The 20,967-nt window shown below is 47.2% G+C and overlaps 2 protein-coding genes and 2 non-coding genes across 4 annotated transcripts in view; 3 read left to right on the top strand and 1 right to left on the bottom strand.

Annotated features, from left to right (window-relative positions):
* The first annotated feature begins 3,074 nt into the window (after positions 1–3,074).
* RPL27A (ribosomal protein L27a) lies at positions 3,075–5,515 on the top strand. Its single transcript, XM_052652760.1, has 4 exons — positions 3,075–3,227; positions 3,643–3,718; positions 4,306–4,480; positions 5,346–5,515. The coding sequence occupies exons 2-4, from the start codon at positions 3,687–3,689 to the stop codon at positions 5,472–5,474; spliced, it is 336 nt and encodes a 111-aa protein (XP_052508720.1). The 5' UTR covers positions 3,075–3,227; positions 3,643–3,686; the 3' UTR covers positions 5,475–5,515.
* LOC128061078 (small nucleolar RNA SNORA3/SNORA45 family) lies at positions 3,890–4,019 on the top strand. Its single transcript, XR_008200693.1, has one exon. It is a non-coding gene; the product is annotated as a small nucleolar RNA SNORA3/SNORA45 family (small nucleolar RNA).
* Positions 5,129–5,257, top strand: LOC128061079 (small nucleolar RNA SNORA3/SNORA45 family). Its single transcript, XR_008200694.1, has one exon. It is a non-coding gene; the product is annotated as a small nucleolar RNA SNORA3/SNORA45 family (small nucleolar RNA).
* Positions 5,516–14,530: 9,015 nt separating the features above from the next.
* The window catches only part of DENND2B (DENN domain containing 2B), a 121,265-nt gene continuing 114,828 nt past the window's right edge, over positions 14,531–20,967 (bottom strand). The window contains exons 15-20 of the mRNA XM_052652240.1: positions 20,287–20,464; positions 19,981–20,022; positions 18,344–18,455; positions 16,750–16,989; positions 15,848–15,934; positions 14,531–15,303 (exon numbers count right to left, since the gene is read on the bottom strand). Coding sequence (XP_052508200.1) covers positions 15,269–15,303; positions 15,848–15,934; positions 16,750–16,989; positions 18,344–18,455; positions 19,981–20,022; positions 20,287–20,464 — 694 coding nt within the window. The 3' untranslated portion in view covers positions 14,531–15,268. The remainder of the gene's footprint in view (positions 15,304–15,847; positions 15,935–16,749; positions 16,990–18,343; positions 18,456–19,980; positions 20,023–20,286; positions 20,465–20,967) is intronic.

Raw genomic sequence — 20,967 nt, 5'->3', positions numbered from 1 at the left:
TGCTCCAGTTCCTATTTACTAGACACTTGAAGGTAACCTTTCATCCCCAAACTCTGCCCAGCTTACCTCCATTCACAGACCATCTTACCAAGGGTCGTTTCCAGGTAGCTCAGCTCATTACTTGTGCACTTATAGGCCACTTTTGATGTCAAATAGAGGATGATACCTCTTATGCCTTGCCCCCAACTCTCAAGGCTCTTTCTGCTGGTACAGACAGTGTGTGAATAAGGATTGAAGGAGTGATGAAGACCATAATGCTGTGAGGTCAGAGGGAGTGATTACTGAGGTAAAAGCAGATCTGAAGAAAAAAACCTAAGGCTAGGTCTAGGCTCTGAATAGCAGCTGCTCTGTAGCCTCTGGCAAATCAGTCAACCTTCTGTGTCTCAACTCTCTCATTCATACAGTGGGGCTACTAGAGTTGCCCACTTAGGCAGACGTATTTTGTAAACTGCAAGGTGTATCTGGCTATTCTTAGAGTGGACTGGAATGTTCTTGAAGAAGCAGAATGTAAGGTAGGATTTCAAGGTTGAAGAAACTTCCAGAGCATCTGGTTAGGAAAAAGATAAGTACTCCAGGCATGAGAAATGACACTAGCACAGGAAAAAAGGTAGAAGCGATGTACTAAGTTTGGCTGCAGCAGAAAGCTTGTGTAGGGAAAAAGCTCAGGTTAGTTTGGAAAAGCAAGTGGGCTGTATTCTGTAGCTAATAGGGAGTTCTGTTCCAAACTTTTTTATGAAGTGAAAGGATGAAAGTCATTTTGGAAAGATTAACCTGATAGAGGTGTGAAGGATGAAGGGATTGGAGGAGGAGGAGAATGCAGACAGGGTGATCACAAGAGGGTGCTGAACTCCAGATAAGAGATATGATAAGGGTGTTAATGAAAGCTGTGCTTTTTAGCACAAAGGCTAAAAAAGGAGGATAGGTATAGAAAAACAACATGATGACAATGTATTAGAGGAAAAGAATGTTTGGGGACAATTTTCAAGTCTCCCTGACATCACTATATAGGTTGCCAAGGCTGAGCACCAAGATATAGAATAAGGAAGGCACCAGTGGGCTGGAAAAGAGTTAATTCTTTGGATTTGTCTATCTAGTTTATCTTAGAATGGCTGAGACACTAACCAGAAATTAATCATAAGTGAATGATTATGGAGCTCAGCAACAGAGATGTGAATTGAAGCCACTCAAGATAAATTCACCCAAGACTGTGTACTATGAAAAGTTAAGAAGGGGACAGGCAGAAGGCTGAAGAACACCAATATTTAAATGGCGGATAAAATTAGAAGAACCTGAAGGGAAGACAGAGGAAGGCAAGAGATGAGCTAGAAAAAGAAGTCAAATGGGTCAAGTAAAACAGAAAAAACAAGTGGTATGAGGAAGGGGCCATTCAGTTTGGTGTCTGGTTAATTGATGACATTGGTAAGAGCAATTTCACTGAAATAATGGGGCTGAGAGCCAGATTGCAGTGGATTGAACAATGAATGGGAAGCTAGCATTACAGGATTTGTTGACTATTCTTTTGGGGAGCCTGGCTGAAAAGGAAAGAGGAGAGGTAATAAACAGAAACAGGGAGAATTTAGGATACTTTAGCTAAACTATATTTTAGCTGAAGGGAACAAGGCACAGAAAATTCGCACACACAGCACACACTAGAGTTAACTGAGGAAGGTGATCCTGAACACTGGTTAAGTCTTAAAACGGGAAAGACGCCTCTTCCACTTTAGTCTACAAAGGAGGTGAGGACAGGTGCATTCATTCACTTAAGGATCATTTGTTGAACATGTACGTCATGCCGGGAGTTAGGAGTGCCTGGGTAAAAGAAAACAATCCTCCAGCCTATAAGGAATTTGGTATGGTAGGAAAGATAAACACGGATCAACAAGTAGAAGAGTTTTGTGGTAGATTTTAAGGTGGTAGATTTTAAGCACAGTGGGGAGAAGTAAGCAACTATAAGTGAATGAGTCAGAGAAGTTCTACAAGAGGAGACTCTTGCAGAGAGTCCAGATCAAGGAGTGGTTCTCCGGGCCAGAAGACGAGGTCATGCGCATGCTAAGCAGGTTCCAGTGAAAATTAAAATGGACGGGTAGATTTACAGTCTGGAGAACAAAGGACCCTAAAGCATCCTGGTGTAGAGGTCCCTAAAAGGAGCTTGTTTAAACGGAAATGCCCAGGACAATGGCACAAGGGCAAAGGAGAAAGGAAGACCTTGAGCCCACTCAGGAGTGTGGGCCGAGCAAGTCCCAGAGGGTGGTAGAGACATCTACGAAGACTTGAAAGGGAGCAGAGAGAGAGACCGGGTGGGCACACTGAGGGTCAAATAGTCCCTCAATGCAGCAAGCAACCGCTACCGCCCGGGCCAAGACGACCTCCAGGAACACAGCGAGAAGCGCGGGGTCGCTCAGGTATGGGGCGGTTGGTGAGGAGCTGAGAAACACGGTGGCCCCGGCGGACTCCGGGGCCTTGGCGCTGGGAAAAAAGCCCGGCCCAACAGAGCCGCAACCGAATGCACCTTAGGGCGCCAAACCCCGCCTTCCGAGACAGATATCACGGCCCACTGCAGCCTCCGGAACAGCTCTGTAACTAACAGGGAGGCCACAGGAAAAAGAAAACACAAGACCCGGAATCGCGCGAGACCCGCGACGCCAAAGAGGCCCCGCCCGCGACCCTGCCTCCCAGACAGGAAGTGAGGCGATAACTCCGCCCCCGTGCTCGATAGATCGCGAGACTTCGCGGAGGCTTTCCTCTTTCGTCTAGGCCGCCGACATGGTAGGTGGTTCGTGAGGTTGGTCCGCGTAGTCGTAGTCTCAGCCCGCGAGCTTTACTCACCAAGCACTCCAGCCATCTACTCCCGAGCTTGCCCTGGTCTTCTAAGGCTGCGCAAGGCCAGCCGCGGGGCGGAGTGGCCGGCATGGGCCCGGAGCAGGGCGGGGAAGCTAGGGCCGCGTGTTCATCCAGGAACTTGGATTCTCGAGACACGCGGGTCGGGGCGCCCGGGCTCTTCCCTTATGAGGCCGCACGGTTCCAGGAGTGGCTGTAACCTCAGTTTTGCTGACGGCGCCACGGAGCAAACCCCTAGGCTTGCGGGTCCCTCACAGACTGGCAAGCTTTCGCCCCCTGCCCCGCTTCTCTTCGGCCTTCTCACTAAGTACCTTTTCCCATACAGCCATCCAGACTAAGGAAGACCCGGAAACTTAGGGGCCACGTGAGCCACGGCCACGGCCGCATCGGTAAGTGCTGTTTCCCCATTCTGGTCGGCCTTGGACTGTCCCTGCCGGCTGCTTGCTTGTCAGTAGGTAGCTAACTGAAGTGGGTTTGTCAGAGCTCGTGCGGTCGAGTTGGATTGAACTGGATCATTAGCTGTTGGCTTTTTTTTGAGAATCGTCTGTGCTCCTGTTACAGAGAATGAGTTGGGGGTTGGAAATGGAACGAGACCCAGTATTGAATTGGTTGAAGGCATGAAGTACTGTGTTAGTGTTATGTGGAACACTGCAAAGTGATATTTATCCCAAGAGTCTTGAAGGAGCAACATTGCTGGAAGAGATATTAAGCAAAGGCCCAGAAGTATGGGGAAATGCTTTTGCTACAATAATATTGACGGGTTGGAGAAGGCTATTTTAGCCATGTAGCTATGTGTTCCTGCAGGCAAACACCGGAAACACCCGGGAGGCCGAGGTAATGCTGGTGGCATGCATCATCACAGGATCAACTTCGACAAATAGTGAGTGGTTTTCACACTGTCCTTTTACTGACACTACTAGCTTGGGATTTAGGGGTAGAGGGTAGTTAAAGAACGTCTTCAGCGGGAAGCAAGTCTCACTACTCACGAACCTTGTCTATTGCTGGTTTTTCTCTAGTTTATGTTTGATGTGAACTGAACTTGTCATCACTTGTCGAGGCTAGAGTCACGCTTGGGTATCCACTGTTGCCTTAGTGTGCTAGAGTCCTCGAAGAGTAACTGCTGACCTTATTCACTGGCTGTGGCCCTTATGGCATAGTCAGTCACCAGGTTAGTGACATGCATCAGATTGACTTACACAACCTTTAGATCTGTTTATGCCCATAGTTTATCGGGGTGGTATTAAAACTACTTGTTAGGAGTCTGGTGTGATAGGAGGGTGTAGAAGCTCTCAAGTGACCTGAATTCTAGTGTTAAGATTTGTTTTACTCAACAAATGGAGTTCCTGCTAGGTTGGTGTTCTGCACAAGTGAGCAGTGTACACTGTAATGGAGGGAAATGGACTGTGAAGATGGAAAACATAGCTCAGTTGGAGTGAGGTAATGAAAATGGTCGCCTTGTTTTCCCAGTCACCCAGGGTACTTTGGGAAAGTTGGTATGAGGCATTACCACTTAAAGAGGAACCAGAGTTTCTGCCCGACTGTCAACCTTGATAAATTGTGGACCTTGGTTAGTGAGCAGACACGAGTAAATGCTGCCAAGAACAAGACAGGAGCTGCTCCTATCATCGATGTGGTTCGATCAGTAAGTGACTATTTTTACCTTCTATGTGCCTTTCAAAATTCTGCCTAATATACACCCAGCTACCTACTAGACAGTCCATTCAGTAGAACTTCCATGGGTAGGTCACTGAACAGAACTGAACTCTTGTTCAGTTGTGATCATGTAAAACCTTTGAAGAGTGATACTTTACTCTCCTTCATTTACTTCATTTTTCACTTAAATTTTTATCTGATCAGATATCTTATTCCTACTGTCAATACCCTGGTTTCCCATCTGAACTTAAGTAGTAATTTACTTTAGCTGGCTCTGGTCTGTTTTACACAAGACTACAATGAGGCACAGCCCTTCACCCTTTATGTTCTAATAAAATACAGTCCTAATATGTTCAGTTGATATTTAAGGCCAAACATCTGAAGAGATCCCACCCTGCACCCCAAAAAGGCATTTTTGTATATTATTAGGAGTCTGGTCCTTGTGTTCCTTACCTTCCATGGATATGGAGGTAGTCAGAACCCTGAGGAGACTTTGAGTAAAGTTAAAATTGCCTTTCTCAGCCTGTTCTTTGAGCAGTTCTGATGACCCTGGCTTCTTGGGACATTATTGGAAATGTGATTTTTTCCTTTTTTGCTTATCAAGTGGTAATTGAATAGGAAAAGGGTTTGAGCTCTGCCCGAGACTAGAGTCACATCCCGACAGCTTTTGTCCTGGTGTGCTAGAGTACTCGGATAGAACCTGCTGGTCTTGATTCACTGGCGAGGGCAATCGGTGCCCCCGTGAGTGCCCAGATCAGAAACATGCATTCCCTGGCTCCTAGATGGAGTGGATTGACTTTATACTCTTGGTGACTGCCGTGGTACATTATAAACCCTTTTCTCTGTTTTTCTAGGGTTACTACAAAGTTCTGGGGAAAGGAAAGCTCCCAAAGCAGCCTGTCATCGTGAAGGCCAAATTCTTCAGTAGAAGAGCTGAGGAGAAGATTAAGAGTGTAGGTGGGGCTTGTGTCCTGGTGGCTTGAAGCCACATGCTGGGAAATTCATTAAATGTTAAGTGCTTTTCTCTTCTGGTTTGAGTGTAGGTTCTTTTGCATTTCTATCTCCCTACCTGTACATAAACCCACCTAATAGATTCTAGAGTACGGGTATTAGGACCTGGGTTCCTCTGCCAACTCCCCTCAAAGTACAAAGAGGTAACACCAGCACTTACAGGCCTTGGCTGGTTATATAATTTGAGGCTTCTCACTCAGTGAGGATACCTGTTGATACGGAAACTTTTATCTGATTGTTGAAAGGTCTCCTAGAATTGTATGTTCTGAATTTACAGTGAGTAGGAGAATGTGCCTTTAACTGTCTCATGGAGCTCAGGGAGCAGAAACTCAGTTATGATGTAGAACGTTCTTTATGTACAAGATCTCTGGGTCACATTGGAAACATGGGACAGTGATGGGAGTGGCTCTTGGGAACTTACTTTCTACACCTGACTTATCTCAAACCAAACTGTTGGAATGGGGCAACATGCCAGGGCTTTATTAGAGTGGTTTGTGTGTGCTTAGTCGTATCCCAGATTTAGCGATCCTATGGACTGTGGCCCTCCTCTGTCCATGGAATTTTCCAGGCAAGAATGCTGGAGTGGGTTGCCAGTTCCTACTCCAGGAGATCTGTACAACCCAGGGAAGTTACTCATGTCTCTTGCATTGGCAGGTGGATTCTTTAGCACTGCACCACCTGGGAACCCCATCCATGGTTTGGATTCTAGAAATCAGTTGTCAGAACTCAAAGATCCTTGTGCATAGGAATCTTAAACTTTAAAGAGATACATCATGAAATGCTAATAATTTTCCTTCTAGTTTGAAGTGTGTCTTGTAGAGAAATTAGAGGGATGCTAAAGGGCTTCCCTGGTGGCTCAGACAATCTGACTGCAATACAGGAGACCAGGTTTGATCCCTGGGTTGGGAAGATCCCCTGTAGGAGGAAACGGCACCTCACTCCAGTATCTTGTCTGGAGAATCCCACGAACAGAGGAGCCTGGCGGGCTACAGCCATAGGGTCACAAAGAGTCAGACACGCCTGAGCAACTAACACTTAAGACAGAAACCAGAATCAGGTTTTCTAGAGTTTTGTGTCTCCTGCAAAACCAAGATTACCAATGCTTGTGTGCCGACAGGACCCTCTTAATAATATAGTACATTATAATTTGCTATAGTTTGTTTCCCAAGATTTTGAAGGTGTTTTTGGCCCGTCATAAAACGTGGGGTAGAAACGTGGCCAAAAGAATAGTTAGGTGGCACTTAAGCTTACTAAAACTGTACTTAAAGGTTTAGTCTGGTACAGGTTTGTATTGCTCTGTGGGGTCATAAATGGGCTGGGAACCATGACTTTCTGTGGGACTAGTTTGTCATGACAGCCTTTACAGGATATTGGGGATGATCAAGTGTAAAGAAGCACAGTGGAGGAAATGTGATTGATTTATATAATGGAGAGTTAATGGTCAGGAAGGCAGTTGGTTGGACAAGCTAATAACTTATTGACATAACATATTGGTACTGATGGGGAAAGGTAACAGTGGGTTTTAATGTCATGGAGGCCTTAAAATATGGAAACTTTGATTTCTACTAGACACTGAAGGTATAGAAAAGTGTAAATAACAGTGTCTTAAGATTCAGGCCGGATTTGAAATTTGGATAGCTGTGTGACTTCTTAAAGGGTACTGAGCACACATGCACCTACCTTGGAGTATTGTGTGGATTAAGTAAAATAGAAAGCATTTACTAAACTTCTGTGCTCAGTTATTGGTATGGAACATATAAGTGAACTATTATGTCACCCAAGTGACAAGTCAGTTAACCTTGGTGTGATTCAGTCAGTGGGATCTAACCACAAAGAAGAGCAAATGTGCATTTAGGAAACCCAATTTGGGAAGGTTAGGCAAGTTGGGAGGTGCTGTGTGGGAGATGAGCCTGGAGTGAACAGGTACTCTGGCCAGGCTGTGACTTAGCTGAGGGGTACAGTGGAAGGTAGGAGGCAGGACCATGAGGATGGAAGACAAGTCGGATTCAGAAGACATAAGGAGATAGATAAGACTTGTGATTGATAGGGGTGGGGCTGGTAGCAAAATACGGTTTGGGGAGGACAGATTTGTCTGTAGTCTATGGCTAGCTTCTTTCCCAGTTTCATTGCTAGCATCTTGGAGCATAACTGTCCTGAAACTAGGTGGGATCATGCTCATCCCAGTCCTGTATAGAGGTGCTCCTGTTGGGTACACTAAATATGAGTCAGTACAGCCATTCTAAATAGGGAGAGTTCCTCAAATACCGTGCCATCCCATCTCCAGGCCTGGAGAATATAGCTACTGATGAGTGTGAGCTGCTCTGTGCCTCTTGCTCGCCATCGTCTATAGTTAAAGTAAACAAGGAGGACCTCTGATTACTAGTAATACTGCCAAAGGAAGTAGTGTGACTAGTGAAAAAACAAACATGCCCCAAGACAATGAAGAGCGACCTAGTAGTGCTCCCTGCAAGGAGATCCAACCAGTCCATCCTAAAGGAAATCAGTCCTGAAAATTCATTGGAAGGACTGATGCTGAAGCTGAAACTCCGGTACTTTGGCCACCTCATGCGAAGAACCAACTCATTGGAACAGACCCTGATGCTGGGAAAGACTGAAGACAGGAGAAGGGGATGACAGAGGATGAGATGGTTGGATGGCATCACCAACTCGATGGATATGAGTTTGAGTAGGCTCCGGGAGCTGGTGATGTGTCCAACTCCAGGGAAGCGTGGTATGCTGCAGTCCATGGGGTTGCAGATTACGACACGACTGAGCGCTCTCACACCTAAAACGACCACTTAGCTTGTTGTAGAGCACCAAAGGCAAACCGTATGTTTTGATTTCAAAGTGAAAGGTGCCAAAACATATAGAGCGAATGCATAGGAAAAGTTCCTGGACGAGCCTGCCAAACTTGCATTAGCCTGTCCCATAGGCTCAGGGCCATACTGCCACTACCTCCAATGGCCACAAGGTGCACGTTGATGAAGTTCTAATACACTGGGAGCAGAGCTTTTTAATCAGATATCCCCCGAACTCGGTGGTCAGCCTTTTGCCCTTTAAAAAAATAATTGTGGGAAGTATTACATTAACAGCTAAATATACCATAATTTATAAAAGTTCTCGTCAAAATCTTAGGATTTAAATTCTCAATTCAAGTAAACATTGGTACTAGCCCAGTAGCAGCCAGCCCGTGGGATGAAAACCAACCAAAAGCGTGCACCACGGGCGGGGGAATACCGCGGTTCTGGGAACTGGACCCAGGCAGAGCTTGGCGCTCTAGCGGCGGCAATCCGAGCCGCTTCCGCAGGGTGGGAGGCTCCGGTTTCGGCGTCACTTGGACCTCCCACACCGTGGCCGGAAGTACATCGAGTCGGCTCCGCCATTTCCGGCAGTGGGCGGGGCTGGCCCGTGGCGCTCCGGCTAGGCGGGAGGTTTAATTCGACCCAGCACGACGTGTGGCCTGGGGTCAAAGCTGAGTTCACAACCCTTGCTGCACTGCGGTTCCGCTTTGGCCCTGCAGAACGGGAATTGTGGCCTTTCTGTGCGCCTCCAAGATGAGAATTCCAGATTTTTTTAGAATTAAGTTGCCATTAAAAGGTGAGTATTCGAGGCACATTCGGCTAAAAAAAAAATGGTTGTATGCGCATAGAAAAGTTCTGGAAGAACATAGAGATTGCCTAATGAGTTGTGGGAGGGGAAAGTGTATGTTTCATTTCTGGTTCTGTTTTGCAGCCCAGTTTACCTTTGATTTCCACTTAAAGTTGGCTTTAAAAAATACACTATTTACCTATCTTTATAAGTCAGTCATTTGGGGTACAAGGTGAATTACAAGGCTATTTACAAAATAAAGGATGTTATTTTTAACAAAATTTAAACTTGAGTTGTGATATAATTAGTTTTCTTGGCGTTCTAATTCCACAGACCAGTGTAAACTACAGTTACTTTCCAAGGGCATTCCAAAATACTGCCTTTGAAAAGAAGCCCAGCCTTCTCATTTCAACACTGTTCACCAAAGCATGTATAGTAACTTACTGAAAAGAGCATTTAGAAAGATGTAATAGCGCAACCTGCCCGGCTCTCAAAGTTACCTAACTACAGGAGAAAATCCAGGTGCCTTTCTTAACTACAGAATGGAGGTGGGCTGACAGTTTGACTTCTGGTAGAGGAGGCAGCATTGCCCTGCCCCTGAGCAATCTCCCAGAAAGGCACTAAGGACACTTGTTTTCAGCAGTGATGATACCATCCACTACAGGGGCATTTTGTAAACGTATGGGAGCATCTGTGGTCACAATCATGGAAAGGAAGCAGTCAGAGATGCTTGATGTCATGCAATGTATAGGTCCAGTTCAGTTCAGTTGCTCAGTCGTGTCTGACTCTTTGCGAGCCCATGAATTGCAGCACGCCAGGCCTCCCTGTCCATCACCAACTCCCGGAGTTCACCCAAACTCATGTCCATCGAGTCAGTGATGCCATCCAGCCATCTCATCCTCTGTTGTCCCCTTCTCCTCCTGCCCCAAATCCCTCCAGCATGAGGGTCTTTTCCAATGAGTCAACTCTTCACATGAGGTGGCCAAAGTACTGGAGTTTCAGCTTTAGCCTCAGTCCTTCCAAAGAACACCCAGGACTGATCTCCTTTAGAATGGACTGGTTGGATCTCCTTGCAGTCCAAGGGACTCTCAAGAGTCTTCTCCAACACCACAGTTCAAAAGCATCAATTCTTTGGTGCTCACCTTTCTTCACCGTCCAACTCTCACATCCATACATGACCACTGGAAAAACCATAGCCTTGACTAGATGGACCTTTGTTGGCAAAGTAATGTCTCTGCTTTTGAATATGCCATCTAGGTTGGTCATAACTTTCCCTCCAAGGAGTAAGCATCTTTTAATTTCATGGCTGCAATCACCATCTGCAATGATTTTGGAGCCCCCCAAAATAAAGTCTGACACTGTTTCCACTGTTTCCCCATCTGTTTCCCATGAAGTGATGGGACCAGATGCCATGATCTTCGTTTTCTGAATGTTGAGCTTCAAGCCAACTTTTTCACTCTCCTCTTTCACTTTCATCAAGAGGCTTTTTAGTTCCTCTTCACTTTCTGCCATAAGGGTGGTGTCATCTGCCTATCTGAGGTTACTGATATTTCTCCCGGCAGTCTTGATTCCAGCTTGTGCTTCTTCCAGCCCAGCATTTCTAATGATGTACTCTGCATATAAGTTAAATAAGCAGGGTGACAATATACAGCCTTGACATACTCCTTTTCCTATTTGAAACCAGTCTGTTGTTCCATGTCCAGTTCTAACTGTTGCTTCCTGATCTGCATATAGGTTTCTCAAGAGGCAGGTCAGGTGGTCTGGTATTCCCATCTCTTGAAGAATTTTCCACAGTTTATTGTGATCCACACAGTCAAAGGCTTTGGCATAGTCAATGAAGCAGAAATATGATCCAGCAGATGTTGGCAATTTGATCTCTGGTTCCTCTGCCTTTTCTAAAACCAGCTTGAACATCTAGAAGTTCACGGTTCACGTATAGCTGAAGCCTGGCTTGGAGAATTTTGAGCATTACTTTACTAGCATGTTTGAGATGAGTGCAATTGTGCGGTAATTTGAGCATTCTTTGGCATTGCCTTTCTTTGGGACTGGAATGAAAACTGACCTTTTCTAGTCCTGTGGCCACTGCTGAGTTTTCCAAATTTGCTGGCATATTGAGTGCAGCACTTTCACAGCATCATCTTCCAGGATTTGAAATAGCTCAACTGGAATTCCATCACCTCCACTAGCTTTGTTCATAGTGATGCTTTCTAAGGCCCACTTGACTTCACATTCCAGGATGCCTGGCTCTAGATGAGTGATCACACCATCGTGATTATCTTGGTTGTGAAGATCTTTTTTGTACAGTTCTGTGACTTCTTGCCACCTCTTCTTAATATCTTCTGCTTCTGTTAGGTCCATACCATTTCTGTCCTTTATCGAGCCCATCTTTGCATGAAATGTTCCCTTGGTATGCAATGTATAGGTTGATTCAAAACACAAAATCTAGCTTAGAACCCACCTAATTTCATTTCACACAATCAAAAAGATGTTTGTTTTTGTTTTTTGTAGTTTTCATATGCTTAGCAGTGTTTTGGGATTCCAACTATTGTTTAAATCTGGGAAACTCCTAGTGCATTTGGTTCAGAATATTGCCTAAAACTTCATTTCGGAAAACTCTTACCAGTAGTTAACACCTACTTACTAGTATCTGAGTTGCTAATTCAACACTTTCTGCATGGGTAGCTGTTGCATTCACAGCAATTATATGTACAGGTCTAAGTATCTGACTTCATTATACCTTCTAATATGGTTGTGCCCAAGTATTTACATATGTAAACACATGTTATTTTATGACAAAATAACTTTTCTTTCATTTCTCCCCTTTTATATTACAGTTAAGACTGTATCACAGTTACTATGTTTAGGTAGGTTATATTATCTATGGATTTCATTTCAGGATAGTAATGGGGGGAGTTACAGTATTTGCTATAGAAAAGGAGTATTGATCTGCTAGGACTGAGAACCATCAGTTTAGAGGTCCAGAGATCATCTGAAAACAGAACTTGGAAAGAAACCCAGAACACTTTTTGTCACCCCCAGACCAGGCCCCCAGACACACCCTCCTCTACCTTTCAGATGAGACCTCTGTGCCTTGCCCATAGCAGTCACTGTATAGGCCCTTGCAGCCCATTCCAAGCCCTTGTGTGCCAGTATCAGTTTCCCAGATTGGGATGAGAGCTGTGGCCATAGGAGGAGGTAGAGAGGGGGGGATCCCCAAAGGTTAAAATAACACTGTATTTTAAAGCTACATGAAAGGTACAGGTTTTAAGAAATAGTAATTTATACCTATGTATCTTTGGGGAAACAGTGGAAACAGTGTCAGACTTTATTTTGGGGGGCTCCATAATCACTGCAGATGGTGATTGCAGCCATGAAATTAAAAGACGCTTACTCCTTGGAAGGAAAGTTATGACCAACCTAGATGGCATATTCAAAAGCAGAGACATTACTTTGCCAACAAAGGTCCATCTAGTCAAGGCTATGGTTTTTCCAGTGGTCATGTATGGATGTGAGAGTTGGACGGTGAAGAAAGGTGAGCACCAAAGAATTGATGCTTTTGAACTGTGGTGTTGGAGAAGACTCTTGAGAGTCCCTTGGACTGCAAGGAGATCCAACCAGTCCATTCTAAAGGAGATCAGTCCTGGGTGTTCTTTGGAAGGACTGAGGCTAAAGCTGAAACTCCAGTACTTTGGCCACCTCATGCGAAAAGTTGACTTATTGGAAAAGACTCTGATGCTGGGAGGGATTTGGGGCAGGAGGAGAAGGGGACAACAGAGGATGAGATGGCTGGATGGCATCACTGACTCGATGGACTGAGTTTGAGTGAACTCCAAGAGTTGGTGATGGACAGGGAGGCCTGGTGTGCTGCAATTCATGGGGTCCCAAAGAGTCGGACACGACTGAGGGACTGAACTGAACTGAATCTTGTGATCTGATCACATATCTGAGGATTCTTTGGAGACATATTAAAAAAGGGAGGGAGAGGAAAGGGGGAAGAAATAGGACCTTCGGAAACTACTATTTTAGTAAGGACTCCACTTCTGTGAAACCAGGTTAAAAGTGACAAGTTCTGGAGGTAACAACTCCCTAACTCTGGACTTTCTGGTTATAGCTGCTATCTTCTCTTTTTACGTCATCTGTAAAACCAGCCTCATGAGGCCTCAGTGAGTGTGCCCTCCTATTCTTGGAAGATGCCAAAGCCAACTACTTAAGAGGCTTTTATAGAGACCAATCTGTCTTCCTAAAAGACAAAACCTCCGCTTTATAAGGCAGACAGCAACCCCAAACCACACACAGACTGGGACCTGGGCAGGAGTCACTGGAGATGGGGAGAAGGAGGAAAGGGGACTGCAGAAGGCATGGTCTCCTGTTTTAACAAGTAGGATAGAGTGGAAGGACAGGAAAACTATGGTTCAAATCCTGCCAGATCCGAAGCCAATACCAAGGAAGAGAGGTCCAGCTTATTGCCCCATCCTGGAAATTTTCAAGGTCTTGTCTCTGTGAAGGCCTTGGGTAAATAGAAAGCCTAAGCCACCCATATTCCCCACCTTACTTCCCTCCTTGCTTTTCCAAAGAATATAGCAAAACTTTCTGCATGAACACCTTTAAGAGTTTCAGTGGAAAAAAACTTCACAACGTGACATGAAAGAGCCATAAACAATGGGCCCAAGCTATAAGCAAGCCCTGGGTTGTCTTTAGCTGGGCTTGACTCTACCAATGTTAGGGTACCCAGTGACGTCATAAGGGCTTCATACTGAATAGGAAAATGATAATATTAACCTAATAGGGGAACCAAGAGGCAATACGCATTCTTTCCATCAGTGGAAACACACAGAATCTGAACACTTGGCTATTGGAGAGGGAAGCTAAGCTAGAACAATAATTAGGCATCTTCTAAGACCAGTCATCACCGACTTGATGGACGTGAGTTTGAGCAAGCTCCGGGAATTGGTGAAGGACAGGGAAGCCTGGCGTGCTGCAGTCCACGGGGTTGCAAAGAGTTGAACACAAGTGAGTGACTGAACTGAAGACCAGTCCTATGGGGCTTCCCACGTGGCAGTAGTGGTGAAGTCACTAGTGGTCTACCAGTGCAAGAGACGCAAGAGATGAGTTTGATCCCTGGGTCAGGAGGATCCCCTGGAAGAGGAAATGGCAACCCACTCTAGTAATTGGAAAATTCCATGAACAGAGGAGCCTGGAGGACAACAGTCCATGAGGCCGCAAAGAGTCGGACACAACTGAGTGAGTGCACACAAGACCAGCCACACAGCTCAGGCCAGAGAACTCAATTTCCGGGGAGGTCAGTGAGCCACACGAAAGCTAAACTCTTAATCAAGTACTCAGTTCCCTGCATGAAGGTGTTTCATCCTGCCTCAGCCTGTTCCCCTGGAGAGAGAACTCTAGATAATGAAGCCAAGAAACACATGGGGCTCTGGGCCCAAACAACTATACACTGTTTATTGAGAACACCCGTAGATGGTGGGAAGGAGGGATGCCCTGTACCGCATCACGGCCACCACTGACTGGGAGCTGGGCCTGGAGGACACTAGCAGAGCTGGAGGGTGGGCTTCCCATGACTCACTGACCATCACAAAGGTGGGAGAAAGAAGAGAAGGCCAGGCCCGAGAGCCTGGTACCATGCTGCAAATGGGGATTGATTGGCCTTTGCCTTTCAAAACAGATGGTTAGGGCAGGGGGACTACTAGAAAAAAATAGAAACTCTAAGATTTAAAAAAAAAAAAAAAAGTCTCATACATGACAAGACAGCATGTGCTCTCCAGGGCCCAAGACTGGCAGCAGGGGCCGCAGGCAGGCAGGCAGGCAGGCCAGGAGCCTCCAGGGGAAGATCAGTGGTTCGGCTGAGACAGTCAGCTGCACATAATTGGCCAGTCACCAGCACCCAGCAAAACGTCATCCATGCTCGGGCAGGGCAGGAAAGCACCCAGCCCCTTGGGAATATACAAATATTTACCAGATTCTCTTTGCTTGTTACAAAAACATAAGAAAGCTTACAGCAGATTATTTACAAACAGTATCCTGGGATGTCGTGAAGGCAGAGGTGGGCTGGCTTGGAGGGTGGGGTCTGTGGAGGCAGAGCGGCCACAGCAGCTCAAAGGGTCCAAGGCTGGGCCCCCTCCCCAGGCTCTGCAAGGCACTGGACTCTGTCTGGGGAAGGGGCTTAATTCTTCTTGTGGAGGAACTTCATTTTGTTGCCTGTGGGCCAGAGAAGGTGAGAGTGAGAATGTTTCAGTATCATCGCTTCCAACAGTCCTAGCTCTCAGTGAGAGAGGATTAGAGAGACTAGATTGCAGCTAGACCATGATAGGGAAAACACTCTAGGGCTCTAATTAGGCTCTGGTATTAATCATGAACGGCCTTGGGCAAGCCATTCAACTTCTCTGGTCTCAATTTTCCTTTAAAGTGAGACAAGCTATGATTCTGTGGTTCAGTTGGCTGAGCTCTTTGAAGGGAGGGGAGCTTTTTCAGAGAAGGACATTCTGCTGCTTCTTCGCAGACCCTCCCCTTATGGCCATGAGGAAAACTCACTGGTTCTAACGACCCTCATGTTCACTCAGGAAGGAGTGCACCCCAGAAGACCTGATTGAGGTGAAGATCTGCCAGATTTCCTGCTCTGTCTACAGCCCTAATATAAATTCCCGCTGTCGCTGGTTTATTTAGAGTCGTTTGGGGTACAGATCCCCCAGCCACCCCACCCCTTCCTTGCTGAACTTGTCTCATCAGTGACAAGGCTGCTTACCCAAACCACGGAGAAACTTGTTCATTCCACTCTGCTCAGTGTCTGGGAGTTCCTCCAAATACTGCTCCACTCGCTGCTCAAAGAGGCCTGTGGAAGAGGAGGAACAGGGAAGAGAACAGTCCTTGGAGGAAGGGAAGGGAAGGCTCCTTTTGAGAGGACCAAAGGGAACAGATCCCAAAAAGGGGGGAACCAAAGACCTGGGATTGTAACTTATAGGAGCATCCTGTCAGAATCCAGACCGGCTCATCAAAACTATCATTAATGACACCTCACTGGTGTCCACTGCTGATGGCCTGAGCTGCATTACGGTGAGGATGCGACGTGGTATCAGAGCTGCCCCCAGGCGGGCATCTCCAGCTCCTTTTAGACTCTCTATCATGTTGTTTCAAAAGGTCACACTAAAGGGACAGTACTGGTGGACAGAAGACACAACAATCCTGAGGTTAGAAAGGGCCTGATGCGAAGAAAAAGCTCTAGAGTGAGCGGAGCTGATGAACTAACAGAGATACCCTTTGTGCTTTGAGTGCAGACTGCCACCAACTTAAGACAGAGAGCTGGCTCAGTTCTCTTCAACCCTGGATTCTCAGGACTCCCTCAATGGCACAATCTGGCCTTTTTCTCTAAACAAGGACCTGTGAAGAGGGGCAAAGTGGAGATAAGCCCCACTCTTTTGCCACAGGGCTCCAGCCTGTGCCCAGCCTAGTGAAGGCACTTTCTGGGGCAGAGGAGAAAGTGCCCTTGGCAGTCCCTCTTAGAAGAAAAGGGATATTAGGAGGCCTGCCCTGGCTGATACTGATGGAGGCTCACTGTGCCTGGCTACTCAGCCTGCTGGTAGCAGAAAAGCCGGAGGAGGAGACCTGATACCCCTCAGAACCGCCCACCCCAGGCTCTTCTGGCCTTACCCTTTGCCCGGCACTTTCTCAGCTCCCTGTCTTGGATGAAACCAGCAAACATCTGAGACTCCATAAAAACTTCAAGAAAACGGCGGATGCTTTTGGAGGCTACAGACTTGCGGAAGGCCTCCCGCTGAAAGGCCCTCTCCCCCTTCTCGCTCTGGGTCAGGAAGAGGGAGTAATGCCCAACAGTCTCCACAAAGAACCGGATAAACACCTCCGACACCAGCCCATTGAGGGTATTACATTCTGGAAAAAAAGAAAGAAAACCTTTGAGGTTCAGGTCCAGAGCCTGCAACCACAGCCTCCTGGAGATCTTGTCTCCATCTCCTCAACTAAACTGCAGCCAGAACCACTTATCTGTTCTTCGAACTTTAGCTCTTGTGCTCCCAGGCTTGTAACTAGCTCACGAGCCAGGAGGTTGGAAACTGTGCTCTGAACATGGAAGCTGGCAGATACTTGCTGAACGAGTGAGAATGGAAATCAGAGACCAGAGCCCCACTCCCCACCAAAACACCTTGCCCTCTGGTGGTTTCCCTGGCTTCACAGGAAGAAGTTCCCTCCACCTCCTGCAGTGGGTCAAGGCAAGGCCTGAGACAGAGAAATAACTAGCATTCTATCAGCAAGAAGAGTCTTTGTGGTTGCCAGCTGTCTTTGGGTTTTTCTTCCCAAACTTCCTGAGGAAGAGAAGAATTAGAGGCAAGAGGGGAGCTTTGTAGCCTGGGCCACCCTAGAAGCAGCTCTGATATTATCTAAGTTTCTGAACTCCTTCTGATAAAATACTATACTATTCCTCTCCCCTCAGACCCAATCAAGCCATAACTCCCTGAACCACACTGGCAGTTGTTGTCCAGTTGCTAAGTTGCATCTGACTCTTTGCAACCCCATGAACTGTAGCACACCAGGCTTCCCTGTCTTTCGCTATCTCCCAGAGTTTGCTCAAACTTATGTCCATCAATTTGGTGATACCATCCAACCATCTCATTCTTTGTCATCCCCTTCTCCTCCTGCCCTCAATCTTTCCCAGCATCAGGGTCTTTTCCAATGAGTCGGCTCTTCTCATTGGATGGCCAAAGTACTGAAGCCAAAGTACTGAAGCTTCAGCGTCAGCATCAGTCTTTCCAATGAGTATTCAGGGTTGATTTCCCTTAGGATTGACTGGTTTGATCTCCTTGCTGTCCAAGGGACTCTCAAGAGTCTTCTCCAACACAACAGTTTGAAAGCATTAATTGTTCAGTGCTCAGCCTTCTTTATGGTCTAACTCTCATACATCCACACATGACTACTGGAAGAACCAGAGCTTGGACTATATGGACTTTTGTCGGCAAAGGAGTAGGGCTAGAGAATTCTAGGCTAAAGTGAGACCAAGGTCCTATATCTGAGTTTCATCAGCCAGGTGGGTCTGGTGCACAGAAGCAGGGTCCAGGCCCCATGAGGCCCAGGCCCAGAGTAGAGCAAGTCTAGGACCAGCTCATGAACCAGGAGGTTGGAAATTGTGCTCTCAACATGGAAGCTAGCAGATACTTGCTGGATGAATGAAAATGGAAATCAAAGACCAGAGCACCACTCCCCACAACCACTGCATGGGGCAGGCCTCACTCACCATCATCGGAGTCGCTGTCTGAGTCCTGGGAGATCAGTTCGTTCTTCCTCTCCAGAGCCTGCTCCAGAGCCGCCTGTAACTTCCTAGGTAACAACGTGTCCTCATCATCCATCTGCGGAAGAAGGGAACCACACAGTGAGCACTTACTTTGTGCCAGTGCTGTCTGAAGAGCTTGATTATATAATATAATCTCATTGCATCCTCCCAATAACCCTGATAATTTTACCAACCTCATTTTTTTAAAGATTTTTTTTAATGTGGACCGTTTTTAAAGTCTTTATTGAATTTGTTACAATACTGTGTGCGAGCTCAGTCGCTTTAGTCTTTTATTTTTTATTTGTTTATTCATTGGCTGTGCTGGGTCTTTGGGGCTGTGAGAGGGCATTGTCTCGTTGAGAGTGGGGGCTGCTCTCTAGCTGTGGCGCGTGGGCCTCTCGTGTGGTGGCGTCTCTTGGTGCAGAGCACAGGCTCTAGGGCACTTGAGCTTCCGCAGTCGTGGCGCATGGGCTCAACAGTTGCATCTCTCAGGCGCTAGAGCAAGGGCTCCGTAGTTGTGGCGGACAGGCATAGCTGCCTCAAAGCATGTGGGATCTTCCCGACCCAGAGATCAAACCCGTGTCCCCTGCATTAGCAGGCAGATTCTTAACCACTGGACTATGAGGGAAGCCCTCACTTCGGTCTTGTCCGACTCTATGTGACCTTAGGGACTACAGCCCACCAGGCTACTCTGTCCACGGGATCCCTCAGGCAAGAATACTGGAGTGAACTGCCGTGCCCTCCTCCAGGGGATCTTTCCAACCCAGGGACTGAACCTGCATCTCTTACGTCTCCTGCATTGGCAGGTGGGCTCTTTACCACAAACACCACCTGGAAAGCCATGTTACAATATTGCTTTTATTTTATGTTTGGCTTCTTGGCCACAAGGTATGTGAGATCTTAGCTCCACCACCAGGCATCAAACCCACACCCCTTGCCTTGGAAGGTGAGGTCTTAACACTGGAGCACCAGGAAAAGTCCCTATCAACTTCATTTTAAGAAGAGAAACTAAGGCATAAGAGAGTTTAAGAAACTTGCCCAGGGTCACAAAGATAAAAAGTGTGGACCAGGTGGCATTCACTGCCCAGGACCAGTAGGGGTTCCCACCCCAGCACCACGATGAAGTCTCCCCAGTTCCTCCATCTTTGGCAGCAGGTAGGAAGCACAGTTGGCTGGGAGGGGCGGGGAAATCACACGTCTCAGGCACAAGGTTAGGCTGCCATGCCTATCTCTATACTCTGATTCGGTGTCCGTATCTTGACGCTTGGTACCCAGGAGATAGAGCTCTGTCAGTGGTGCGTGTAACAGACTACATTCCCAAAGTCTATGGCATTAAGATTATGTTCCTTTATGTGCCCAGGAGAATTTCTACCACTCACAGAGACTTTTTGAAGTTGACAACCATCACAAGCCTTTACATTCCTCCACATTCTTTGCATCATGGATAATCCTCCAGCCACTTTTCAACTGTCTGCTCTGTGCATGTGGAACCCAAAGCTCAGCAGTCAGCTATGAGGGTGGAGTATGTGCGCAATGGTGCTAGGTGCTCTGATCAAACAAGCACCCACCCTGGGGCAGGCCATGCAATGTCCCGCTCTTACCTGTCGGATGAATCGGTCAGACCCCAGATTCACCATCAGTGCCTGAGAAAAAGAGTCATGAGGGGCAGTGATTCAGGATATGAATCCCTGCAATGCCCTGCACAGATATCCTGGATTCCCAGGGTCAGATAACAGGAAGAACTCCAGCCAGGGAGAGGCCTCCCAGGGAGCAAGGAGAAGAGCTGGAGACACAAACAAGAAGATCCCAGCAGCCTCCCCCAACCCGTTCCCCTTCTGCCCTTCCCTCCCGGGCGCTTCTGTTCCTCTGTCCCATCCTCCCCCCAGCGGGCTCCCCAGATGGCCCACCTCTTCCACAGGCAGCTCCTTCAGTTTGGGGAGGGAGCTGGAGAGCAGGCCAACCAGGAAAGGGGTGGGACAGCAGACGATGTCGATCATGGAGGCCGGGAGGACAGGAATGAAGGTGTGCTGCCAGGAGAAGGGGTAGAGCAAGGCCACCACCGCATGGGAGCAGCTGGACAGGGTACTGGCAGACAGACAGACAGACAAAACACTGAGCCCAGGCCCAGCACCTTCAGGGAAGGGGAGCTGGTGCCTGCTGGGCTAGGTTCATGACCTCCTTTCATGTTAAACCTCCTAGGGCAACAAAGACGCTAAGGAGGTTCAGCCTGGGTTTGACCTGGTGAAGCCCCCACATCCCCCTTGCTCAGGGCCACAGGGCCAGCAGTGATGCCCTCCTTGGTGGCTATACCTAGAACAGTTGCGCAGGTACATAGCAACACCTGAACACACACATACACTCCCCCCCAGAGGGCCACCCAAATACACAGGTGGGCCTGACCTAGTTTGGGAGGATCAGCTCAAGCCAGGGAATACAAAGGTAAGCTGAGCAAGAGTGATCACAAATTCATAGTGTGTGAAAGCTGGAAGCTCCTACAGAGGTCATCTTATCAAGTCCACATTTTACAGCTGGGCTCACTGATAACCCAGGGTCAGTCTGGTCAGAAGTGGCAGACGAGGGACACGGCC

Source organism: Budorcas taxicolor, chromosome 15, assembly GCF_023091745.1.
Source record: "Budorcas taxicolor isolate Tak-1 chromosome 15, Takin1.1, whole genome shotgun sequence".
Lineage (NCBI taxonomy): Eukaryota > Metazoa > Chordata > Mammalia > Artiodactyla > Bovidae > Budorcas > Budorcas taxicolor.
Note: the sequence above shows the minus strand (reverse complement) of the source record. Positions and strands in the feature narration are given on the sequence as shown.

Bases quoted from the DNA above. Each gene is read 5' to 3' on its own strand.
- RPL27A (XM_052652760.1), top strand. From the start codon at position 3,687: ATGCATCATCACAGGATCAACTTCGACAAATA. The intron at 3,719-4,305 runs GTGAGTGGTTTT...TTGTTTTCCCAG, and splicing joins AGGATCAACTTCGACAAATA to TCACCCAGGGTACTTTGGGA. The intron at 4,481-5,345 runs GTAAGTGACTAT...CTGTTTTTCTAG, and splicing joins TCATCGATGTGGTTCGATCA to GGTTACTACAAAGTTCTGGG.